The sequence below is a fragment of the Aulonocara stuartgranti genome, assembly GCF_965226115.1.
Source record: "Aulonocara stuartgranti genome assembly, chromosome: 9".
NCBI lineage: Eukaryota > Metazoa > Chordata > Actinopteri > Cichliformes > Cichlidae > Aulonocara > Aulonocara stuartgranti.
This window is the reverse complement of record NC_138960.1, coordinates 13,162,139-13,188,875: the sequence shown is the minus strand read 5'-3', so window position 1 is coordinate 13,188,875 and position 26,737 is coordinate 13,162,139. Positions and strand designations below refer to the sequence as shown.

Genomic DNA, 26,737 nt, shown 5'->3' with positions numbered 1-26,737 from the left:
TTGCCTCTACTACTGACAATACTGCACCAAAATCAGAACATGATGTTGCTGCAGCTGAGATCAAGAGGTATAGAGATGAGACCCCTTTGCCTCTCACAGGAAATCCTCTCAGTTGGTGGAAGGACCATGAACAGGAATACCCTCAGCTATCCAAAGTAGCAAGGAGTTTCCTATGCATTCCTGGAACAAGTGTCTCTGCAGAGAGAGTTTTCTCCTCTGCAGGAGACATAGTAAATGCACAGAGAAGTGTCCTGAGAGCTGACCATGTCGATCAGCTTGTATTCCTGCACAAAAATCTGGAAATTGAAAAATAAACACTGAGAAAACACTACACATGTAAAATCTCTGATATGAGAATGTTTGACATTTTGGTTGAGTCTCATAAGCACTTTTATTTAGATGAGTAAATTCCTTTTTTCAGGTTGTACTAAAAGTGTTCCATTGATGGACACTGCAGAGCTGTACTTTATTTTATTAACACTTAGTTGTAATAGCACTTTACATTTTTTGTTAATGTTTACTTGGATGGATTCTTCAAGCAATTTCATTTTTGATTTATATTTGTTTATGTTATTAAGGTCACATAAAAAGTGCTTTGTTTTGATGCTCCATAGAGCAGTTTTTGGATAAGTATTTTACAATCATAGTACTTAGAAAGACTTCAGTGTTACATGTTTACTTTTTTCATGTTAAAAAATACTTGATATTTCAGTACAGTAGTTTTTGTTTGTTTATTTGACATGACTTCTAATAAGGCAGATGTTAATTTCTCCATTCATTTTGAACTTAGAGTGTTTTTGTTTCAGATGTTTCATGTCAAGCATTAAACAGTTTGGACTGTTTACTGTGAGTTTTCCTAATTAAATTTAGTCCTACTAAACACAAATATCGTCTGGCTTTTAGTATTGCAATATATCGTATCGTCTACCCTGTATTATGATACATATTGTATCGCCAGATTCTTGCCAATACACACCCCTAGTGCACGGTGACTGTGGTGCTCATGTCAGAGTTAGATTACATCAAGTGTAGCAAAGATTCATTTAAACTGAAGCTCATGATGCTGACACAATGTATAATCACGCTTGCACAGTACAATCACTTTATAACCAGTTATAGTAGTTTCTCATAGGTAATACAGCAACAAGCTTCATGAATATTCATGTATGTAACCAATAAAAACAACCTGCAGGGGGAAAGCAAGTTGAAGTGGGTTGGAGACAACTGCTTCCCCCTCGCGAGTGAAAACTTGAGCTCTGTGTGACCTCGTTCCTGAGTGAGTTTCTGTTTATCCAGCAGTATCAGGGCTAAAACTCTGACAAATGTCCATTTGATTATTAATAATGTTGATGAATAAACCTTCCTTATTTTAACATGTGCTGTGGTCTCTAAAAAACAACATAATATGCAACACAGTGATATAACAGGTTGGGAGGATGAGAGTTTTAGACGTGACTGATTATTTGGTGAAACTGTGATATTTTCCTCACCTCCTGTGTTGAGCTCATTGTTTCCTCTGTAGTGACTCAGCTGAGTCCAGATGGCTGAAAATGTTCCTCTGCTGCTCCGTCAGACTCTTCTCCTCCTGCTGATCAGCTGGGACACAAAACAGATCTTTGTTAGGCTCCACACTGCACTGAAGAGTCAAAGTGTCTCATATGTTCATCTGACAACACAAAGTACAAATTTCACTCTGATTGCTTGTAGAAATCTTGTGAGACGTGTTGTGCTGCAAAGTGAGGAAACTCTCTCACTCACTTATACTTCAGGAGGAACTTTGTGACATTGGCTCTAATATTCTAAGCAGCCCTTTACTATGACAGGGCCAGAAAGTCCTATTTGAAGGTTTGGGAGAAGGACCATGTTAAAGGTGGATTGGGGTTTATACACTTTGTTATGATACAGGTAAGGCTGTAAGAGCCTGAGAAGGTGTCCTGAATGAACCTCTAAAACCAGTTTTCAGCTAACGACTCTGCTTCAGTCTGGAAAACAGCAACTACAAGTTTAAAGACTCCATCAACAATTCACACCCAGCAACAGCCTGAACAGCTCCTCCTGTGGTTTCCACAAACAGGGACAGACATGTTACTCCCCCACCCCACACTTTCAACTCCTTCAGCCCCCCAGTCCCACCACCTCCACCATTCCCCAAACTTTGATTCTGTTCATCTGGACGTAGCTTTTTGTGGGAGAAACATTTCGTCACTCATCCAAGTGACTTCTTCACTCTCAGCTGACCGCAGCTCTCCTCAATTTTCAACAGTGCATTTGCATAATGACTGAAACGAGCACCACTGAAGGAACAATGGGCTGGGAGGTCAGTTATTGAGCATTAATATGCAAATTCTCATGATCATTGATCAACAACCACTGATCAAAGCTCATTGATCAAATGCTGTGATTGCAGCGACTCCCCAACTCTCTGAATGGTACTCATGGCCATTGATCAGCGGTCTTTGATTAATGAGCTTTGATCAGTGGTTTCAGTGCTTTGCTTCCTGCTTTGACTGCAGCTGTGTTTGACACAGGAAGACATTTTTACATTCTTCACAATTATACTTTATTCTTTTTGGGGGAAGTGTAGCTTTAAACCTTCACATGATTCAAGTCAACCCAACAAATCAATCTGAACGATCACAGGTGGGAAAAACTTCTGTAGATAAAATAAAACCCAACATTCAATCCACAACATGATTAAAAACATGATTCTCCCAAATCACCAAGAGCTGCACATTAACCACCACAATATATTTTTATTCTCTGTGCTTTCAAATATGAACATTGTTTACTTTCATCTCTGTTTCATTAGTTTTTGTTAACATCTTCCTGTTCCAGAGGGTGATGGGAGTCAAAGAGGAGGTACTGGTCCGTAGTACATCGAAGTTTACCGGAAGCGCACACATACGGACCAGTACCTCCTCTTTGACTCCCATCACCCTCTGGAACACAAACTTGGAGTAATTAGGACCCTACACCACCGGGCAGAACAGGTTCCCTCTAAGCCTGAAGGTAGAGCTGGGCGATATAAGATTTTTTCATATCACAATATGTTTTTTTCATTTCAGGCGATAACGATATCTATCACGATATAAGCCAAATAACTATATTTGTAAGATTTAAATGTGCCGTTGCTCACAAGTAAAATGTGAAATAATCAGCAGCTTGTTTTTATTTAAAAATTTATTTCCCATAATAAGTTCAACAGGGTAGATGTACTTAAGGAACATGAGACTTTTTCAGATAAATAAAGGCAAATATTGAAAACTACACAAAAGGCAGCCGCTAAAGCGTTTAAGTTTCAAAATAGAACAAACGAAACAGACGACTAAATGGTCAATTCCACTTAGAAACAAAATATTAATTCTAAAAATAAATCTTAGTTTGTTTTACAGAAGAACAGACAAAACTGACTAACTTTTGTCAATATCAAATAAACTGAGAACTAAAAGGAAATTCTCAATCTCTCCTTGTTGTATAGCTGAGCTTTTCAAACAGTTTTAACAGTTACTTTAGTCTGACAAAAGCCGAATGACGAATTAGCGCTTCCAGTCAGAGACTGAGGCTACGTCCACACGTACACGGGTATTTTTGAAAACGGAGATTTTCCGTTTCCGTTTTAAAAAATAATCCCGTCCACACATAAAGGGAGAAATGAAGGAAAACGCTGCTATGAACATGCCAAAGCAGCAGGTAGCGCTAGATTCCTAACCGTGCAGAAATGTTGGCCAATCAGAAGTCTAGAAGCCTCGGTGGGAAAAAGTAAACAAAGCTGGGGCATAGAAGCAGAACCGAGTCGTATGTGTGGAGGGACAGTAACTGTGTGTATATGTAAGCATTTAAACACTGCAGAGAGTAGAATTAACAGTATTGTAGAAATTCATTTCACCGAAGTGAAAGTGGCCGGAGTTTTTAAAAATCTTCGTTTTCAGTGACCAAAAACGCCGTTTACGTGTGGACGAAAGGTGCAAACGCATGCTGAGCTAATGATTAGTTGGTGTTTTTCTCCAAACACTCTCTCACTCTTCTCTCAACTAGGGCTGGGACAACGCGTCGACGTAATCGATTACGTCGACGCAAAAAATACGTCGATGTAAAAAAATCTGCGTCGATGCGTCGTCACTTTCAAAAAAAGACATGGCGGCAGCGAGTAGCGGAATCATGAACGAGGCAGTTGCAGTCAACTTAAATCACTCCACCCGAACACGCAGTTCTACAGTAGGGGATATTTTAACAGAAAAGGAAGTGATTCAGTCGTTTGCCGGCTTTGTGAGGTGGAAATGGCCTATCATAAAAGCACGACGGCTATGCACCAGCACCTCAAATGACTGCATCAATGAAGCGAATGAATGGATGGATGGATGGATGGATAGTTTTTACCCGTTACTTCATCCAGACCCCCCCACATAGACGTACACTCACTCATAGACACAGACATAAACACTCAATCTCCGTAAATGCAAAACTCATTTAAGCTCCTTAGCAGTAACATATAGCAGCTGCTGTTTAGTTGTTATTGTTTTTTTGTTTGTGGCCCATGCTGGCAAAATGAGTCGGAATGCACGCAGGCTGATTATCAGAATCGGCGAAAGACAAAAATGTGAGACAGCGAATTGGCCGCAGGAGAAATGTTAACAAGGATAATACACCACCTGCTAAACGTAGCCGTCGTGGACACTATTACAACATTGTTAAAGTGCTTGCAAAAGCAAAATGACAATGAACTCTTGATTTGTCAAATTTAATGTGTTTCATCCTATTTGAACGCTGTTTTTATACATAATGCTTCTCCAGCTTGATCTTATAGGTCAAAGTTATGCCATCTAATGACTAGAAAGCAGTGCACCAGTAAAGGTGCCATCAGCTATGGCTATTTAAACGTTATCTTTTCCAGCCATCATGATTACTGCATATCATATGTTCAACATTGGGGATTATTATTAACCTCTTACTGTTATGCTATGAAAGCACATGGCATAACAGTATGTGTGTGTGTATATCTATCTATCTATCTATCTCTCTCTCTCTCTCTCTCTCAACCAGATCCATATCAAATTATTTTGATATTATGCTTTCCATATAATTATTTTGTAATTATTTGAATTCATCTGTGCGCTGTGTGTGATTTATGATTTCAGGAATAAACAGAAAAGTCTGGAGGACTACTGTCAGAAAAGAAGTACACCATGCAACCCCCAGGAGGTGGCTGTACTTACTGAGAGCGTCTTATCTATAATTTTAAAAGACAAGAGACCACTTGCTGTGGGTGAGGGATTCAAAGAAATGCTGACCACTTTCCAACCAGGTTACACTCTGCCGTCTAAGCGTCATTTTACAAGCATGATGGAGAGAAAGTATGAAACTTCAGTGGAGAAACTAAGGAAAGAACTAAAAAAAAGGCACATGCAAAATCTCCCTTACCACTGATGCTTGGACACAGAGTCCTACTTAGGGGTAACTTGTCATTTCATTATTTGTTCAAAGACGCCATTACTGCTGTTTGTATGTTATAAATTTTTTGCTATGATTTCCTTTGTTATATTTGTTTTGCAAAACATTTACTTTTTTGTTAAAAACAGAGGATTGTAGTACAATGTTATTGTGGATTTTGTTTTGTGAATGAAGAGCACTTTTTGGCAGAAAGCAAAGTGAATGTTACATTTTGTTTGTTTAAAGACACCAGTGTTGCTATTTATTTGAAATGTTTTGTTAACTTTTCCGTAATTTTATATATGTTTGCACATTTAATTTCTTGTTAAATGCTATCTCTATTGTATTGATTGTACGACCTCTACAACTTTATTTTGCAAATTTTTTTTATTAAAAGGTCTTCAAATGAATTAATTTGTGTTTTTCATTTATATACATAAATTAGTAAATGTGAAATTGCTATACAAGTCAAATAATGGGGGAAAAAATCGTTAATCGAATCGAAATCGAATCGGATTGAAAAACGAATCGTTAGATTAATCGATGCATCGAAAAATTAATCGCTAGATTCATCGATTAGGAAAATAATCGTTTTGCCCAGCCCTACTCTCAACGTGTTCACAATAAACTGTGAACAGACACCGAGGAGAGCAGCAGAAGACCTCATTCAGGAGCTAAACTCAACATGAACTGAACTCACAGTAAAGTTAGCTCGGTGCTTACCTTTAGATGAGCCCACAGACCGAGAGAAACTCCGCGATGAAGCTGCAACTCTTTCCAAACACAGGAAACAGATCAGGGAGCAGAGACCCACGTGGTTCACGCTGATCTCAGCTACGATCCAGGAGACAAGGGTGGGCAGGTCGATGCAGATATCGATCCAAACGTTGGTTTAGTTTGTTTTATCATCCAAATTCAACCTTTTACTCGCTTTAGATTAAAAAATAGCTCCGTCATCTCGGCAGGCGCTTCGTCTTCTTTACATTGTTTATTGGCGGTTGTCAAACAACAAAATTGTCCTTTACTGCCACCAACTGGTGTGGAGTGTGAACTGGCACGTCGACCCTCAAACTGGAATAAGGCCCGATAACCTTACAATAAGATCCAGTTTCAGTTTTGTGTTTATGTTTTGGATCAGTCGCCCTCTCACAGTGTAATATAGTTTCCTTTTTCTTTTCTTTTTTTTTTCCTGTCCCGTTTGGCTCTTTTGCCATCAGAATTATTGTCTAAAGGCAAAGAAAGATGCCCAACGGATTTACTTTACCAAATTGACCATCCCAGCCTTGCCATAATGGTCCATTTGATTCACCTTTTATTGTTTATTTTATTTTCACTTGCTGAATACGGGACGGACTTGACTGGGGGAAAGAAGGGGAGAAAGAAAGAGAAACAGCTGAGAAGAGGGACAGGGGAGAAGGGCAAAAACAAAAACCAACACAATGGGCAGAAAAAAAAAGAAAAAGAAAATGCATATATCGATCATCTGGATCACCTGTTGAGAAAGAAAAAAGAAAACAAGCAGAAGAGAACAAGAGTAATAGAATAAACAACATCACAATGATATATGGGAATATGACAGTAAATACTAAATATTAAACATTATTGTGCAGCACATAAGATCAACAGAACACAGTGTGCTTTGAGGTAGGAGCCAAAAAGGGTGTAGTTTGTGGGTGTGATCACCCGTGTGTACACCTGTGAGCATGGACGCGCTTGTTTTTTTAAAAGGTTCCTTCATGTAATGATCTGCTAGAGGGTGTGGGGGGGCCACAGCCCCGTCCTCCAGGGTATGAAGCAGGTATGGAGGAGATCAAAACTCCAGACATCCAGAGGCCCCCAGAACACAAGAGACCAAGGAAGACCAACAGAGGGGCAGCCGCGCCACTGTTCCAGTAAGAGCTGAGGAGAGTCCCAGATGAGGGCTCACTCAGCAGCCGCGGAGCAGAAGCCAGGGGGAGTTGCAGTGACGCGCCCGTGAGCTCCGCTGGCAGCCAGCTGTGCCTGAGTGACCGAGCCCCAGGTCGAGAGGCCGGGGGCACCCCACCTCCGAGGTGGCCCGAGCGAGCCCCAGGATCCAGGCCCCGATAAGCGGCCGCCAAGGAGTGAGCCGGTGTGTACCTGGAAGCCCATCCCCAGACACAACGAACCACCAACGCACCGATGTCTGAGGGAGTCCGCCACTGGCAGTGTAATATTTCCTCTTCTCTTTGATCGCCCAGAGATGTGGTGCAGAATATGCCATGAAAATCATTTGTTTGAAGCCAGCTCACCTCCTGCAACCAGAATACGTGCTTCTTTTGCAGTTCAGGCTACTTCTGACATTTCTGTGGAGGAACACCAAAGTAACTGCTGAACCCTCCGGGGTCCAAGTATAATTTGCCATTTTTGACTACTTTTGATTTTACCTCTACAATATTATTATTATTATTATTATTATAAAAACAGTTTATCTCGCCTTGTTTGGTATAATCTTTTCAGCACAACCTCAAATATCTGAAATTTGAGTTATTTTTTACATTTCGGCATACTATATTAGCACAAGTTATCTAAGTTCAAGCAAAAATTCAAACTCAGAGTAGAAAAAAGTTAAATTTTTTCCTGTGAAACCCATAAAAATGTTTGAAGAATCATTTTCATAACTTGAAATGCAAATACAAAATTGTACATTTCTAAAAATTCTGCACGTTTTGCAAACAACAGTTATCTGGTACTATTCGCTTAAAAATGCAGCCAATCCCTCAGGTGTTTTTATATAACAATTTAAATGTATTTACAGAACAAATAGGTGTTCTGCATCAAATAAGAAGGCACACAAATTATTTGTGCCAGTCCAAAAAAATAGTTTGTGTTCAGTATAAGACAGAAGAGAACACCACAGGCCTAAACCCTGCAGGTCTGACAGCAGGAGGTGGATCAGTCCAGTTTTTCATGTGGGAACAGCGTTTACACTGGAATCTGCCTCTGATGGCTTTGATGGAGCAAAGACGCTTGAAGAGCGTCTCTCAGCATGGGCCCGAAAAAAGTTCTGTCAGCTGAGGAAGGCGACGATATTAAGAAGCTGCTGGAGTTTATGACAGAGGAGATTTCTGCTGTCAAACTGCAGCAGAAAGCCATCCTGGACCTGGTCGAGGAAGTTAAGGCTCTCCGCGTACAGAACGCAGAGAAGGATCGGCGGCTGGCGTACCCGGAGAACAGAGTGGTGGATTTGGAGCAGTACACCCAGATGAACGATGTCATCATTATGGGGCTTCACATCAAACCCTGGTCAAACGCCTGGGGGGGTCGCAGCTGACAATATAGGAGGACCAGGAGAGAAAGATGTCAACTCCACGGAGCTTCAAGTGGTTACCTGTCTACGGTCCAAATGTGTGGAAGTGAATTATAACAACATTGAGGCTTGCCACCCTCTACCCCGAAAAAATGACGGTGACAAACCAGCCATCATTGTGAGATTTGCTAACAGAAAACACAAAACAGCACTGTTAAAACAAGGAAAGAAACTGAAAGGAGCCGATGTCTTCATGAATGAACATCTGATAAAAAGAAATGCGGACATTGCCAGGAAAGCACGTTACTTGAAGAAACAGGGAAAAATTCAGAGTACATGGACCACCAACTGTAGGAGCCATATGAGTGGTTCCCGTCTGAAGTGGGTTGGTTTAAATGGACTCACTATATTGGTGTATGGGTGTTGGGCTTGTCTCATGGGTGTGGTAGCCAATAATTGTGGTTGCACTCACCTGTTCACAGCACCTGATGTGATGAGCAGAAGGTAGGGTGAGCACGAGGCAAAACTTTCTGTTGACCGCAACATAGCGCAACATATCGCAACTTGAGCACAATTTGAATGATTTGATATATTTGACTGTAACTTGATGGTGTTTGTATAGCCATGCACTAATTGCTGCCATAGACCAGTTTGTAATTTTGACATAGTAGCTAGTGCATTTATTCGTAAGTTGCAGTTATTTGCTTGTGCAGTCTGTGCGTTTGTTTGATAGTTTTTCCCATGTGCTGATTTGTGGTTTGGACAGTTGCATGTAGAAATAAAGAAGCAAATGATACAGAAGTGTTTTGTGCATTAATTGTTGCGCGTCATCAGGGTCCTCATGTTTAGCCTGCCGCGGCCATTGGTTGGAAGAGCCGCAACACCAACTGTAAAGTATTCAACTCAATGGAACACCGGAACAAGCCAAAGTGTTGGTCAACAGAAATATGGAGGAGCTGGACAAATACTGAGGTTCAACTTACACTGGAGGTATGAATACACATGTGACGTGACACACAACACAACACATGGCACAGTCTAAAAGAGCTTCATCTGCATCTGGCAACAATATCAATATAACTCATTGGAATTCTCTTTATGATAATCTGGAACTGAGAACATTTCGATACACAGACCATAATGTTCTAGACTTAGAAAAGGATATAGACCCGGAAAATAATTTCTTCTATAACATCAGCAATAACTGCTGCTACTTCACTGATGAACCGTTTAAACACACCATCAACATGGAAAATAAATGATCAATAATCCATTTTAATAGCAGAAGTCTGTGTGCCAACTTCAACAATATAAAGGAATATCTAAATGAGTTGACAAATCCATTTGGAATTATTGCCATTTCTGAAACATGGACCAATGCTGAGAAAGGACTGGACTTTGAACTGGTGGGATTTGATGTGAATTTTGTAAATAGAAGGAACAAAAGTGGAGGGGGAGTAGCTGTGCATGTGGATAAAAACCTAAATTACAAGGTGATGGAAAGTATGACAACTGCGATTGATAATTTATTAGATGGTATAACAATTGAAATTTATAAGGAAAGAGAGAAAAATCTAGAAAAAACTAGCTGTATATATAGAACACCTTTCTCTATTTAATGACTTCATAGAAGAAATATTCTCTAAAACAAATCAAAAATTTATGTTTATCTGTGGTGATTTTAATATTGACCTGTTGAATAAAAAAACAAACATAAAATGACCAACGAATTTCTAAACACTATGTACAGTTTGAGTTTACATCCTAAAACAACCAGGCCTAGCAGAATTAAACCACATTGTGCCCCCTTACTTGACAATATTTTTTACTAACAATATGGAAAACAACGTTTTGAGCGGATTATTAATTAATTACATCAGTGATCAAAAATCTCACGGTTCGGATTGGATCATGGTTTTAAGTCACGGATGGGATCAATTTTCGGATCAGCAAAAGTAGAAAAAAAAGAAAAATTCAAGTATTTTTGCCTATTAAAAAACATTCAACTGAAGATTCATTCCACGCACTTATATAAAAACAAATTAAGGTGCAATATGGACATTATGGACCATGCTGGGCATCCTCTGTACACGGCCATAAACAACCATAGGAGTCTGTTCAGTGAGAGGTTGGTTCTCCCAAAGTCAAGGACCAGCAGACTTAAAAAGTCCTTTGTCCCACACGCCATCAAACTGTTTAACTCCTCGCTGGAGGGGAAACGGGGACAGAGGAGGGGGGAACAAGTAAGCTGTAGTGCCTTTTCACTGTGCAATAATTTTTGTTAATAACCAACAGTGTAATAGACTCACAATATTTGAAATGTGCCGTTCCCTTGTATTCTTATTCCTATTTATTCTATTTATCCATTTTGTATTCTCTGTATTTATATATGTGGTATATTTCTGCTCACATTCTGCAACTTCTGTCGGTGCTGTGTTACAGGAAACTGAATTTCCCGGCGGAACCCACCCGAGGGATAAATAAAGTTTCATCTAATCTAATGTAATCTATAGGGCAGTACAGGCCGTTGCCCTGGAGGTCCACCCATTTGTAGTTGGGAATTAGCGTGGCTCAAGCATGTTCATCATAGTTTAAATCCCTTGTTTTGCACAACAGAATACGGCCTCCTGTCTTTTGTAATAGCTTTAGCCCGGTTGGATTGGGCAGCAAAGGGCTGCTTAAATGCCGCAACCTCCTCTGCTCCGGCACTTGGACTGCTAGCGCTGACCATAACTATCCGGTTGTTCAGTCTGACGTCACTAGCCGTGTCTGGGTCTAAACTCCGCTGCAGGTCCATATATCAAACGATCACTATGGCATTACTGAGAGTTGAAAAACTGTCTAAAATCTTTCATCTTTAATAAAATGATCAGCGTTCTGCTCTACCAGGTGTAACAATTGAGTTTAACATCCAGGCATCCATGAAAACGGAATTTATGACATTTAACGGAGTTAGAAGTTAGCAGGGAGTTAGCTCGCTAGCTTCTATCTAAATACAATATAGCATGTCCTGACTGCGGGGTTTTGGAAACAAATTAAAATGTACAGCTCTGTTATCACTTCCAGCATAAATGAAGACAGAAAACTAACCAGCAGTGACGTTTGTAGGGTTACTGAAGTTGGGCTAGCGGGTATATAATGATGTGCTACATGACCGCTAGCGACACAGCTATGTTAGCATAATGTAAACAAGCTAACTTTTTTTTTCCACTCGATAAAAGTTAACGTGAGTGTTCTCGGTGGTCAGGAACAAATGTAATCACATGGCAGGATGCTGTAAAAGGACCAAACTTCAGCCAGGAGAACAACTGAGATAATCCATCCACAATACGAGGTTAGTCATTCATATACTGCTGCATGGGCTGGGCTGTAGTTACATCCTAAGGTTTTAAAAACTGAGCTTAAATAAATGATTAGCGGTAATAAAAGCCGAGGGAGGTCAACAGGGATCACTGACTGTTTTAGGAGCTTTTTGAGATCAAATAGAAGAAAATACATAACATTAAACATGTTAACAACACAAAAGCCATATTAAATGCAGACTACTTTAGGCCCAGAAGTAGGATTCGTCACGTCATCACTGAACAACTGGATTGCTTGACAGACTGACCACGTGCACCATACACATACCTTTTTTCTTTTTCGAATCTTCAGATCACGTGCGTACCGAATCGTGGCGTGGGATTGGATTTCACATCAACCGTGATCCGTTGCACCTCTACTAACCTGTAAATTTAGTCTTTTCAAGAAAGCAATTTTTTCTTTTTTACACCATAAAAGCCTTATTTTTGTTGATTTCCTACTGCTAAGCAGAACACACATGAACTTTAAGGCCTGGATAAATTTGAAACGTTGTTGTCTACAATGGAAAATGGCTAAAAAATAAAAACAGGTATTCAGATCCTAATTTTATAAATTCTCTACTCAGCTTTGCTGCCTCCAATATCACTGAAATGCTGCTTGTTTCTTCACATTTTCCCAACATGCTTGCATCTAAATCGGTCCCGTCTTCTCTCTGTGTACCTGGCCTGTACCACCGCACTTGCTGTCTTTGGAGCGTCTGCCCCCCTTCCTCCTTTCTCATAATGACATGATCCCAGTTTGTCTTGTTAAAGTGAATTGTTAAATGTTGTCATTTTTATGCTTGCCATCTCTACATTGTTTCAACTCTGTGATAAAAGGAATTCCTTTGTCCCCCTCCCCAGCCTCTCAAGGTGCGGGGGGGGGGCTGTAGTGTTTTATCACAGGCACATCCTTGTGAAGGTTTGTTTGATGTTTGGTAAGCTTCCTGCCCTTTGTATGGCTTCACTGTGTTGTGTATGGTGAACCAGTAAAGGAATTGAACCATATATTGGGTGTGGGGGAGATTATGACTAAGGATGTTGTTAGAAACAGTTGGAAGACACGCACGCACACACACACGCGCACACGCATACAGATGTTTACACATTGTTGCAAAATCTCCCAATTCTTTTAATCTTTGGGCTGAAGGAAGGACAGTACTCGGTGTATTTATGCTCAATCAACAATCATTTATTTCCATTCAACACTCATGAGCATTAGAACCATCATGATGGGGAGACATGCATGAAGAGGGTCACAGCAAATCTCAAAATGGTGACGGGTTACACAGCCTCTTATAGCTCCTAGCGGCCCCGACATAGTCGTAAAAGCCTAAACATTCACATTCTTTCTCTCTTACGGCGCCTAAATTATGACCTCGGCTCCCTGTCTTTCTGCTCTCTGTAAGGTGGGGGTATGGAATGTGGTCTGTCTCTTCTGCCCTAGACACAAAGTCTCCTTCTTACAACCTTCTTTTTATGATTCAACAATAAAGCATGTCAAGAAAACAGTGCAAGACAGTCACAGCAGATCAAGGATACAGAGTGATGCACACTTATCTGATGAACTACAAAAATGATTATGTTCTTTTAACCCAAAAGTATAATGAGGACTAAACTACATACACAGCACACCATCTAAACTAAAGGATAATATATGTCCTACAGCTGTTATCATAATTCAACTACTTTGATTACATATATAAGGTAACATATGATAACAGAATAATATCACAACATACACACACATAGTGCCTTGTCTTAGAACCATGTGGGAGGTGCTTTGCTGTGATGTGTATTGTGTGAACTGTTTTCCAACAGTCACATATTTTCCCGGACCGGCATTTAAGGTGTTGAAGATAAATACAACAGAATAAAATGATATGACCAAGACAAGAACTGCGGTATTTTGTAAATGTAATAATAATAAACCTGTATTCACTAACTTTATTAGCAGGCTCCTCCTGAAATGCGCCAACAACACTGAGAGTAACATCCTCCTCTCTGCCCCTTAATGCTCTCTGGTCACTATGGTAACATGTAAATATTTGAAATTTATTCATAACACACGGGAGAAGTCCCAGGGAAACAGAGTTAATGATAAAAACCCTGAAAACCATACATTTCATCTTCGAGCCTCAACTCTCGCAAATTGGTACGAAACAAAAGACCTCCATGAAGACCACCTGGTATTATGAAGCATACCCAGTTTTACAAAGGGGATCCCATTTTCTTCACTTTTCTTCACCATTTTAGCATTTTTTTTTTTTGCTCCACTTTTTTTTGCAAATAAAACTGCATCAGCTTGACCACACAGCGATTAAACGTCTCACAGTTAGGAACCTTGCGATCAACTGATTTTAAGCAATTCTCCAGTGTGTGTGCTGTGCACAGAATGTGCACAAGAGAGTCTTCAACTGTAGCAAGTTGCCGGTGTTTTGGCACAACGCCATTGAAGATACCCACGTTGACAACAGCCTCGTTTGTGCACGCAGCGACCAATGTTGTTGTCCAGTCATCCAAGCCTGTGTCCTCAAGAAGTCTCACAAGTCCATCCCTACGCGGTGCGGTCAGCACCCAGTTCAATCAGTCCAAGAAAGTCAGGGTTAAACTCTCCTTTGCTGGACACAGACACAATGTAAATGATTTCCTGCTCGACTTTTGTGATGTCCACAGATCCATCGGAAAGCATCCCCAAAGTCACTTATTCGAAAAAAGTCTTTTCTTCGGCTCTGGCTCTGGTTGGTGTTTCTTAGGTGGTGGCGAAACACCAAAGAAGCTGCAGCAACACGTGTCAGGTTGAATGAGATGGTCAAGTACGCAAAGGCGCTTGGTAACATAAATGTCACTACGCATTCGTAATTTTTGACACACATACGCACCTGAGTAGCAGCTAGGTGCATCCTGTCTATAACACAGTTTAACATGTTTATCTACTCATCAGCTGTTTAATTTTTCTCAGTACACAAGACGAACATGTTCATTCACAGCTGCCTCATCAGATTTTTACATCTGAACTCTGTGGAGCCTGATCTCAAGGGTTTTAAGTCTGACCCTGAAACCAGTAGAGGATCTTTCTGTCTCTGCAGATTCACTGTGATGGGAGTGATTTCAGCCCTGAGTGATCACGCTGATGTTTGCACAGAGCCCATAATGAAGTGAATGTTTTGGCACATTGGTAACAGTGAAACAGTTTATTAGTAACGTGGGATCGTTTGTGTGTGGAGTATGAACTGAGATTCCTGAAGCTCTTGTCACACTGGTCACAGCTGTAGTTTCCTTCCATGTGTGTATGTTCATGATTGTTACGACTACTTGAATGTGAGAAGCTTTTGTCACAGTGTCTGCACTTGTATGGTTTCTCTCCTGTGTGGACTCGTTTGTGTGTTTTAAGGTTGACTGCAGTGGTGAAGGATGACCCACACTGATCACAGAGGTGCTTTTTAACCCCACTGTGAATCAGTTCATGACATTTTAAGTGATGTGATGTGGTGAAGCTTCTCCCACATTCTTTGCAGTATTTCAGTTTGTCTCCAGTGTGTTTACGTTGATGTCTTTTTAGGGTGTATTGATCACTGAAAGTTATTCCACAAAAGTCACAGACAAACTCTTTCCCACCACCACAGTAATGACAGGGTTGAGAACTGGATCCATCTGTGTCGCTCTGCTTCTAAACAAAGACACAAAGACAGTGTAAGTCAGTCCTTCAACATTTTTATCCTGAACGTCGCCTGAAATAAAGAGCATCTCTGCAGACGTCCAATTACATTTTACTGTTTCAACACACTCAGTTTACTGGGCTGCAATAACTACAATACTACCACCATAATACTACAGTAATACTTATTTCATGTTACAGTAACATCTGAGTTACACTAAAGTACTACTTTGCTAATATTTGCAGGGTACCAACACAGTGCTAAACTACTAACTGCAGTAATACTCATTTAATACTGCATTAATAACACTGTAACTGTGCAGTTATAACACTCAGCTCAATGGGACACAAGACAAACACTACTACCCCCATGACACTGCAATTATAACATTAAATTAGTATTTTAACACTAATGTCTAAAAGTACTAAAGTTAAAAACAAGCAATGATACTACTGCTACAATATTACAATACCATTACGTAACGATACAACTTTGTTAACCATAAGAGAAGATTACAGAATGTTTTGGTTTTGTGCTTATTTTCATTTGTGTTTTATTTTATTACATGTGCTCCTAACAGAGGAATCAGGCTCTGTAAACAAAAGGCCTTTTATGCTGAAATAATAACAATATCATTATATACCAGGAAACTGCCTGAACATTAAATAACACCATCATATTAATTTTCAGGACTTTTAGTTTTTCATGATCGTGTAAACAAAAATCATAACTGACATGAAAATCTGAACAATCACTCAGAGCTGCTTTTCCATGCAGTAGAATTGCTAACATGCTAACACAGTTTAATGAGCAGAGTTGTTCCAAACAGTCAGGCTAAAATGACAAGATAACAATATAAATACATACCTCACAGTAACTGCACTTGTAGAGTCTCTTTCTGGTGTGGATCAGTTGGTGTTGCCTCAGGTAACATGGAGCTTTAAAAGTCTTCTCACACAGGTCACATTTATAAGGTCGTCCCTCAGTGTGGGTAAACATGTGTTGTTGTAACTGCCTGTTGGTTATAAACTGTCTGCCACACTGTTCACAGCAGTACACAACATGTCTGGTGTGAATGCGTATGTGTGTATTTCGGGTCTCTATGTGGCTGAAAGTTTTTCCACAAAAGTCACAGCTGTATGCCTTAATTCCAGAGTGGATAACTAGATGCCTCTGTAAGTGGCCACTTTGAGTAAAAGCTGTGCCACACTGATCACAGCTGTACGCTTTAACTCCACTGTGGCTGAGTTGGTGTCTTTTTAGGGAACCCTTCCAGGAAAAAGACTTTCCACACAAGTCACAGCTGAACAGTCTCTCTCCAGTGTGGATGACCTGATGCTGTTTCAGGTGACACTTGGAAATAAAACCCATCCCACACTCGTCACAGGTGTGTGTTTTCTCTCCCTTTCTTGGTTGAGGTTTGTCGGCCTCCTGAGAGCGCCGACTTCTCGCTCCATGTTGGTCCTGCAGTGACAGAGATACAAACAGAGGCAGTGAGTGAAATGCAGTCGTGGAACAAACTCAACCTTCAAACTCCCTCCATTAACACTAGTTTTAAACCTGAAGGTGGAGTGTGGCACCAAACACCTTAAAGGTCTCTTATCCCCACCTACTGGTAGTTCTAACACATTACATCCAACCTGGTGTTAAAAATAATTCATGACTGTTCAAACACTAAAATCATGCCCATCCCTCCTGCTGTACACAGTTATTAATGCTAGCATGCTAACACACTCAGAAAAGTATAAATGTTTACCAAGTCTATACTTTTATGTTTCCTATTATATATTTCTATCATTTTGTCATTTTTCAATATTAATAATTACAATGTAACATTTAAAAGTTGATTCAGTGAAGGAAAATATTTTACTTTTGCCTCCTACATTAGAAAAAGAAAATTGTATTTTGTACTCCTTACATTTACAAAACAGATGTGTTACTTTTAAGGCATCTGAGGGGTTTATTTCATCACTGCAGGCATCAAACATCAAACCAACTTGAGAAACGGGAAAAGTAAGACATGAAAGACAATCCTGATCGTGTACTAATCACCAGGGTATGAAACATAAAAAGAGATGAAAGAGGCAAAACTGTGAGTCATAGTCAGGAGTTAAAGTGAGACGTTGTTCTTCTTTCTTTTTTGCACAGCACCTGAACAAACAGGTAATTTCAAATGCAGCGTTTCTATCAACAAACATCAGCAAACACACAAACTGTTTGTGTGCGGTTTGTCTCACAGTGTGTTGCTGGCTAAAGGTCCAGCTGCTGCACATCACAGGGAGAGAAAAGAAAGAGAGCTAACTTCACTCAGAGATGGAGAAAGATTAGACACACAGGACAGGAGAGGAAGAAGAGAGGTTAGATTTAAAGGGAAGGACTGCTCAGTGGGATTTGATCAACTGGAGATTAAAGCTTACATGTAAGTCCTCATGTGTTGAAATCAGATATTGGGTCTGTACATGTGACATTGTGTTTTTTCAGATAGTGAAAGATGCTGCAAAACAATCTGAGGCAGATTAACTGTGTTATTTAAAGACTGCATGAAGATCGTCTGCAGGTTAGTGCAGGATAAACAGGTTCGTTTGCTGAACTGTGATGGATTTAAAGTAAAGAACAGTGTGTGACTGGTGCACAGTGACTGTGGTGCTCATGTCACAGTTAGATTACATCAAGTGTAGCAGAGATTCATTTAAACTGAAGCTCATGATGCTGACACAATGTATAATCACACTTGCACAGTCCAATCACTTTGTAACCAGTTATAGTAGTTTCTCATAGGTAATACTACAACAAGCTTTATGAATATTCATGTGTGTAACCAATAAAACAACCTGCAGGGGGAAAGCAAGTTGAAGTGGGTTGGAGACAATTGCTTCCCCCTCGCGAGTGAAAACTTGAGCTCTGTGTGACCTCGTTCCTGAGTGAGTTTCTGTTTATCCAGCAGTATCAGGGGTAAAACTCTGACAAATGTCCATTTGATTATTAATAATGTTGATGAATAAACCTTCCTTATTTTAACATGTGCTGTGGTCTCTAAAAAACAACATAATATGCAACACAGTGATATAACAGGTTGGGAGGATGAGAGTTTTAGACGTGACTGATTATTTGGTGAAACTGTGATATTTTCCTCACCTCCTGTGTTGAGCTCATTGTTTCCTCTGTAGTGACTCAGCTGAGTCCAGATGGCTGAAAATGTTCCTCTGCTGCTCCGTCAGACTCTTCTCCTCCTGCTGATCAGCTGGGACACAAAACAGATCTTTGTTAGGCTCCACACTGCACTGAAGAGTCAAAGTGTCTCATATGTTCATCTGACAACACAAAGTACAAATTTCACTCTGATTGCTTGTAGAAATCTTGTGAGACGTGTTGTGCTGCAAAGTGAGGAAACTCTCTCACTCACTTATACTTCAGGAGGAACTTTGTGACATTGGCTCTAATATTCTAAGCAGCCCTTTACTATGACAGGGCCAGAAAGTCCTATTTGAAGGTTTGGGAGAAGGACCATGTTAAAGGTGGATTGGGGTTTATACACTTTGTTATGATACAGGTAAGGCTGTAAGAGCCTGAGAAGGTGTCCTGAATGAACCTCTAAAACCAGTTTTCAGCTAACGACTCTGCTTCAGTCTGGAAAACAGCAACTACAAGTTTAAAGACTCCATCAACAATTCACACCCAGCAACAGCCTGAACAGCTCCTCCTGTGGTTTCCACAAACAGGGACAGACCTGTTACTCCCCCACCCCACACTTTCAACTCCTTCAGCCCCCCAGTTCCACCCACCACCCCCACCATTCATAATAACAGAGGCCCACACCTGATCACCACTTCACAAGTCTCTCCAGCCCCCATGGTGCCGCTCTCCAAACTCCACCATTCTCCAAAGTTTGATTCTGTTCATCTGGACGTAGCTTTTTGTGGGAGAAACGTTTCATCACTCATCCAAGTGCAGCCGACTGCAGGTTTCCCCAATCTTCAACAGTGCATTTGCATAATGACTGAAACGAGCACCACTGAAGGAACAATGGGCTGGGAGGTCAGTTATTGAGCATTAATATGCAAATTCTCATGATCATTGATCAACAACCACTGATCCCTTGCAGCGGGAATGGTACTCATTGCCATTGATCAGCAGTCTTTGATTAATGAGCTTTGATCAGTGGTTTCAGTGCTTTCCTTCCTGCTTTGACTGCAGCTGTGTTTGACACAGGAACGATTATACTTTATTCTTTTTGGGGGAAGTGCAGCTTTAAACCTTCACATGATTCAAGTCAACCCAACAAATCAATCTGGACGATCACAGGTGGGAAAAACTTCTGTAGATAAAATAAAACCCAACATTCACATGATTCAAAACACGACTTCACCAAATGACCAGGAGCTGCACATTAACCACTACAATATATTTTTATTCTCTGTGCTTTCAAATATGAACACTGTTTACTTTCATCTCTGTTTCATTAGTTTTTGTTAACATCTTCCTGTTCCAGAGGGTGATGGGAGTCAAAGAGGAGGTACTGGTCCGTAGTACATCGAAGTTTACCGGAAGCCCACACATACGGACCAGTACCTCCTCTTTGACTCCCATCACCCTCTGGAACACAAACTTGGAGTAATTAGGACCCTACACCACCGGGCAGAACAGGTTCCCTCTAAGCCTGAAGGTAGAGCTGGGCGATATAAGATTTTTTCATATCACAATATGTTTTTTTCATTTCAGGCGATAACGATATCTATCACGATATAAGCCAAATAACTATATTTGTAAGATTTAAATGTGCCGTTGCTCACAAGTAAAATGTGAAATAATCAGCAGCTTGTTTTTATTTAAATATTTATTTCCCATAATAAGTTCAACAGGGTAGATGTACTTAACACTGCCAGGCTTCTACCTTTCAACCTTTAAAAGCCGGAGAGCAGCCAAATGGCTGGTAGGCTTTTAGCTAAGCTTTAGCTTCAGCCAAGTGGAAGCTAAATTGGCTAGTCATTTATATGTATATTAGGTTGTTACCTGGGAATTCTGGAGGGAGGGGAGTGGGGGTGTGTGACTGAGGGGGTGGGGGAGCTGCTAAAAGCTGTGAACTTACTTCCTTTTGTGTTTCATCTTGAAGCATTCTCAATCATCCAGGGAAATAAATCTCCAAAAGTCACCAACTTGGAGTGTTTCAGTTTGCCATCAGAAATCAACACACATGGGTGTATGTCCTTTGTTGCTGAGATTTATTGATGAAAACAGTACAAAAAAAATCAACCATTTGCACACATATTTACAAATAATAATAAAAAGTGAGTGAATACATTTCAACATTTTCAGCAATGTCTTCAAGTAACTTAAAGAAGTCCAGACGCTTTTCTTTGCAAGCTCCTTTGACTGTGACCCTGATACTGCAGCAGATCGCTCTCATCCATTTCCTGTTATCACTTCAAATAGAAATGAGGCTGTAGAGGTTTGGTGCAGGCAGAAAAACAGCTGCAGGGACAATGAAAAGACTTTTCTGCTCCAACTTCTCCCAGCATGCTGAGCTAATGATTAGTTGGTGTTTTTCTCCAAACACTCTCTCACGCTTCTCTCAACGTGTTCACAATAAACTGTGAACAGACACCGAGGAGAGCAGCAGAAGACCTCATTCAGGAGCTAAACTCAACATGAACTGAACTCACAGTAAAGTTAGCTCGGTGCTTACCTTTAGATGAGCCCACAGACCGAGAGAAACTCCGCGATGAAGCTGCAACTCTTTCCAAACACAGGAAACAGATCAGGGAGCAGAGACCCACGTGGTTCACGCTGATCTCAGCTACGATCCAGGAGACAAGGGTGGGCAGGTCGATGCAGATATCGATCCAAACGTTGGTTTAGTTTGTTTTATCATCCAAATTCAACCTTTTACTCGCTTTAGATTAAAAAATAGCTCCGTCATCCCGGAAGGCGCTTCGTCTTCTTTACATTGTTTATTGGCGGTTGTCAAACAACAAAATTGTCCTTTACTGCCACCAACTGGTGTGGAGTGTGAACTGGCACGTCGACCCTCAAACTGGAATAAGGCCCGATAACCTTACAATAAGATCCAGTTTCAGTTTTGTGTTTATGTTTTGGATCAGTCGCCCTCTCACAGTGTAATATAGTTTCCTTTTTCTTTTCTTTTTTTTTTCCTGTCCCGTTTGGCTCTTTTGCCATCAGAATTATTGTCTAAAGGCAAAGAAAGATGCCCAACGGATTTACTTTACCAAATTGACCATCCCAGCCTTGCCATAATGGTCCATTTGATTCACCTTTTATTGTTTATTTTATTTTCACTTGCTGAATACGGGACAGACTTGGCTGGGGGAAAGAAGGGGAGAAAGAAAGAGAAACAGCTGAGAAGAGGGACAGGGGAGAAGGGCAAAAACAAAAACCAACAGAATGAGCAGAGAAAGAAAAAAAAATGCATATATCAATCATCTGGATCACCTGTTGAGAAAGAAAAAAGAAAACAAGCAGAAGAGAACAAGAGTAATAGAATAAACAACATCACAATGATATATGGGAATATGACAGTAAATACTAAATATTAAACATTATTGTGCAGCACATAAGATCAACAGAACACAGTGTGCTTTGAGGTAGGAGCCAAAAAGGGTGTAGTTTGTGGGTGTGATCACCCGTGTGTACACCTGTGAGCATGGACGTGCTTGTTTTTTTAAAAGGTTCCTTCATGTAATGATCTGCTAGAGGGTGTGGGGGGGCCACAGCCCCGTCCTCCAGGGCATGAAGCAGGTATGGAGGAGATCAAAACTCCAGACATCCAGAGGCCCCCAGAACACAAGAGACCAAGGAAGACCAACAGAGGGGCAGCTGCGCCACTGTCCCAGTAAGAGCTGAGGAGAGTCCCAGATGAGGGCTCACTCAGCAGCCACGGAGCAGAAGCCAGGGGGAGTTGCAGTGACGCGCCCGTGAGCTCCGCCGGCAGCCAGCTGTGCCTGAGTGACCGAGCCCCACCTCCGAAGTGGCCCAAGCGAGCCCCAGGATCCAGGCCCCGATAAGCGGCCGCCAAGGAGTGAGCCGGTGTGTACCTGGACGCCCATCCCCAGACACAAAGAACCACCAACGCACTGATGTCTGAGGGAGTCCGCCACTGGCAGTGTAATGTAGTTTCCTCTTCTCTTTGATCGCCCAGAGATGTGGTGGAGAATATGCCATGAAAATCATTTGTTTGAAGCCAGCTCACCTCCTGCAACCAGAATACGTGCTTCTTTTGCAGTTCAGACTACTTCTGACATTTCTGTGGAGGAACACCAAAGTAACTGCTAAACCCTCCTGGGTCCAAGTATAATTTGCCATTTTTGACTACTTTTGATTTTACCTCTACAATATTATTATTAATATTATTATTATTATTATTATTATTATTATTATTATTATTATTATTATAAAAACAGTTTATCTTGCCTTGTTTGGTATAATCTTTTCAGCACAACATCAAATATCTGAAATTTGAGTTATTTTTTACATTTCGGCATACTATATTAGCACAAGTTATCTAAGTTCAAGCAAAAATTCAAACTCAGAGTAGAAAAAAGTTAAAAAAATTTTTACTGTGAAACCCATAAAAATGTTTGAAGAATAATTTTCATAACTTGAAATGCAAATACAAAATTGTACATTTCTAAAAATTCTGCACATGTTTTGGAAACAACAGTTATCTGGTACTATTCGCTTAAAAATGCAGCCAATCCCTCAGGTGTTTTTATATAACAATTTAAATGTATTTACAGAACAAATAGGTGTTCTGCATCAAATAAGAAGGCACACAAATTATTTGTGCCAGTCCAAAAAAATAGTTTGTGTTCAGTATAAGACAGAAGAGAACACCACAGGCCTAAACCCTGCAGGTCTGACAGCAGGAGGTGGATCAGTCCAGTTTTTCATGTGGGAACATCGTTTACACTGGAATCTGCCTCTGATGGCTTTGATGGAGCAAAGATGCTTGAAGAGCGTCTCTCAGCATGGGCCCGAAAAAAGTTCTGTCAGCTGAGGAAGGCGACGATATTAAGAAGCTGCTGGAGTTTATGACAGAGGAGATTTCTGCTGTCAAACTGCAGCAGAAAGCCATCCTGGACCTGGTCAAGGTGGTTGTAACTGTCCCTGAGACAGTTAAAATAAAGTTGATTATTTTATGTTTCTGTGATAGATTCATGCTTAATTTAGTTCATTTATTTATAAGATAAGATGATAAAAGTTTAACATTAATTAAAAAACATGTCTAAAAAATGTGATTACAAAATATGGGGTTGTTAAATATGTAAAGTGCTGTAAAGTTTGTATGAGGTAAAGTTTGTAATTGTCACATGACCAGAGTTTGGTTGAGAGCACAACCATGGCATTGTGGAGCTAGCATGGATACATGGCTACCGATGCATCTACAGCCTCAGCGTTAATGAAAACACAAAACAGCACTGTTAAAACAAGGAAAGAAACTGAAAGGAGCCGATGTCTTCATGAATGAACATCTGATAAAAAGAAATGCGGACATTGCCAGGAAAGCACGTTACTTGAAGAAACAGGGAAAAATTCAGAGTACGTGGACCACCAACTGTAAAGTATTCATTAAACTCAATGGAACACCGGAACAAGCCAAAGTGTTGGTCATCAGAAATATGGAAGAGCTGGACAAATACTGAGGTTCAACTTACACTGGAGGTATGAATACACATGTGACGTGACACACAACACAACACATGGCACAGTCTAAAAGAGCTTCATCTGCATCTGGCAACAATATCAATATAACTCATTGGAATTCTCTTTATGATAATCTGGAACTGAGAACATTTCGATACACAGACCATAATGTTCTAGACTTAGAAAAGGATATAGACCCGGAAAATAATTTCTTCTATAACATCAGCAATAACTGCTGCTACTTCACTGATGAACCGTTTAAACACACCATCAACATGGAAAATAAATGATCAATAATCCATTTTAATAGCAGAAGTCTGTGTGCCAACTTCAACAATATAAAGGAATATCTAAATGAGTTGACAAATACATTTGGAATTATTGCCATTTCTGAAACATGGACCAATGCTGAGAAAGGACTGGACTTTGAACTGGTGGGATTTGATGTGAATTTTGTAAATAGAAGGAACAAAAGTGGAGGGGGAGTAGCTGTGCATGTGGATAAAAACCTAAATTACAAGGTGGTGGAAAGTATGACAACTGCGATTGATAATTTATTAGATGGTATAACAATTGAAATTTATAAGGAAAGAGAGAAAAATCTAGAAAAAACTAGCTGTATATATAGAACACCTTTCTCTATTTAATGACTTCATAGAAGAAATATTCTCTAAAACAAATCAAAAATTTATGTTTATCTGTGGTGATTTTAATATTGACCTGTTGAATAAAAAAACAAACATAAAATGACCAACGAATTTCTAAACACTATGTACAGTTTGAGTTTACATCCTAAAACAACCAGGCCTAGCAGAATTAAACCACATTGTGCCCCCTTACTTGACAATATTTTTTACTAACAATATGGAAAACAACGTTTTGAGCGGATTATTAATTAATTACATCAGTGATCAAAAATCTCACGGTTCGGATTGGATCATGGTTTTAAGTCACGGATGGGATCAATTTTCGGATCAGCAAAAGTAGAAAAAAAAGAAAAATTCAAGTATTTTTGCCTATTAAAAAACATTCAACTGAAGACTCATTCCACGCACTTATATAAAAACAAATTAAGGTGCAATATGGACATTATGGACCATGCTGGGCATCCTCTGTACACGGCCATAAACAACCATAGGAGTCTGTTCAGTGAGAGGTTGGTTCTCCCAAAGTCAAGGACCAGCAGACTTAAAAAGTCCTTTGTCCCACACGCCATCAAACTGTTTAACTCCTCGCTGGAGGGGAAACGGGGACAGAGGAGGGGGGAACAAGTAAGCTGTAGTGCCTTTTCACTGTGCAATAATTTTTGTTAATAACCAACAGTGTAATAGACTCACAATATTTGAAATGTGCCGTTCCCTTGGACTGGTTCTTATATAGCGCTTTTCTACTCTTCTGAGCACTCAAAGCGCTTTACACAACTTGTGCATTCACACCCATTTGCACAAGCACATTGTTCTAGGTGCTTTCTAAGTAACATTCACACACATTCATACTCCGATGAATGCATCGGAGAGCAATTTGGGGTTAGTATCTTGCCCAAGGATATTTGGCAGGGAAGCCAGGAATCGAACCAACCTTCCGATCAGTAGATGACCTGCTCTACCGCCTGAGCTACAGCCACCCCTTGTTTTCTTATTCCTATTTATTCTATTTATCCATTTTGTATTCTCTGTATTTATATATGTGGTATATTTCTGCTCACATTCTGCAACTTCTGCCGGTGCTGTGTTACAGGAAACTGAATTTCCCGGCGGAACCCACCCGAGGGATAAATAAAGTTTCATTTAATCTAATGTAATCTATAGGGCAGTACGGGCCGTTGCCCTGGAGGTCCACCCATTTGTAGTTGGGAATTAGCGTGGCTTAAGCATGTTCATCATAGTTTAAACCCCTTGTTTTGCACAACGGAATACGGCCTCTTGTCTTTTGTAATAGCTTTAGCCCGGTTGGATTGGGCAGCAAAGGGCTGCTTAAATGCCGCAACTTCCTCTGCTCCGGCACTTGGACTGCTAGCGCTGACCATAACTATCCGGTTGTTCAGTCTGACGTCACTAGCCGTGTCTGGGTCTAAACGCCGCTGCAGGTCCATATATCAAACGATCACTATGGCATTACTGAGAGTTGAAAAACTGTCTAAAATCTTTCATCTTTAATAAAATGATCAGCGTTCTGCTCTACCAGGTGTAACAATTGAGTTTAACATCCAGGCATCCATGAAAACGGAATTTATGACATTTAACGGAGTTAGAAGTTAGCAGGGAGTTAGCTCGCTAGCTTCTATCTAAATACAATATAGCATGTCCTAACTGCGGGGTTTTGGAAACAAATTAAAATGTACAGCTCTGTTATCACTTCCAGCATAAATGAAGACAGAAAACTAA

The 26,737-nt window shown here is 40.3% G+C and overlaps 2 protein-coding genes across 8 annotated transcripts in view; both read right to left on the bottom strand.

The window, feature by feature from the left end:
* LOC309714716 (uncharacterized protein) overlaps positions 1-6,414 on the bottom strand; it is a 28,297-nt gene extending 21,883 nt beyond the window's left edge. For 3 of the 4 annotated variants that reach the window (XM_082547372.1, XM_082547369.1, XM_082547371.1), the window contains exons 1-2: positions 6,151-6,414; positions 1,491-1,596 (exon numbers count right to left, since the gene is read on the bottom strand). Coding sequence is in view for 3 of the 4 variants with exons in the window: in XM_082547369.1 (XP_082403495.1) it covers positions 1,491-1,508 (18 nt within the window). In the remaining variant the exon portion in view is untranslated. Of the gene's footprint in view, positions 1-1,490; positions 2,077-6,150 lie in introns of those variants that run through there. The other variant, XM_082547370.1, reaches the window with a different exon arrangement.
* Positions 6,415-13,217: 6,803 nt separating this feature from the next.
* Positions 13,218-21,639, bottom strand: LOC309714715 (uncharacterized protein). 4 transcript variants are annotated; one of them, XM_082547366.1, is made up of 5 exons: positions 21,379-21,639; positions 20,782-20,907; positions 18,831-18,936; positions 16,563-17,159; positions 13,218-15,706 (listed from the first exon to the last, which is right to left on the bottom strand). In XM_082547366.1, exons 3-5 carry the CDS (start codon positions 18,846-18,848, stop codon positions 15,128-15,130), a joined length of 1,194 nt encoding a protein of 397 aa, XP_082403492.1. In that variant the 5' UTR covers positions 18,849-18,936; positions 20,782-20,907; positions 21,379-21,639; the 3' UTR covers positions 13,218-15,127. The 4 variants fall into 4 exon arrangements, with proteins under 4 accessions (XP_082403492.1, XP_082403491.1, XP_082403494.1 ...); XM_082547365.1 differs by having other exon boundaries at positions 20,782-21,639; XM_082547368.1 differs by having other exon boundaries at positions 13,218-15,703; positions 20,782-21,639.
* Positions 21,640-26,737: the final 5,098 nt, after the last annotated feature.

Excerpts from the sequence above, each read along its gene's own strand:
- LOC309714715 (XM_082547365.1), bottom strand. Across the intron at positions 15,707-16,562 it reads ACAAGTGCAGTTACTGTGAG|AAGCAGAGCGACACAGATGG; the intron begins GTATGTATTTAT and ends GTCTTTGTTTAG.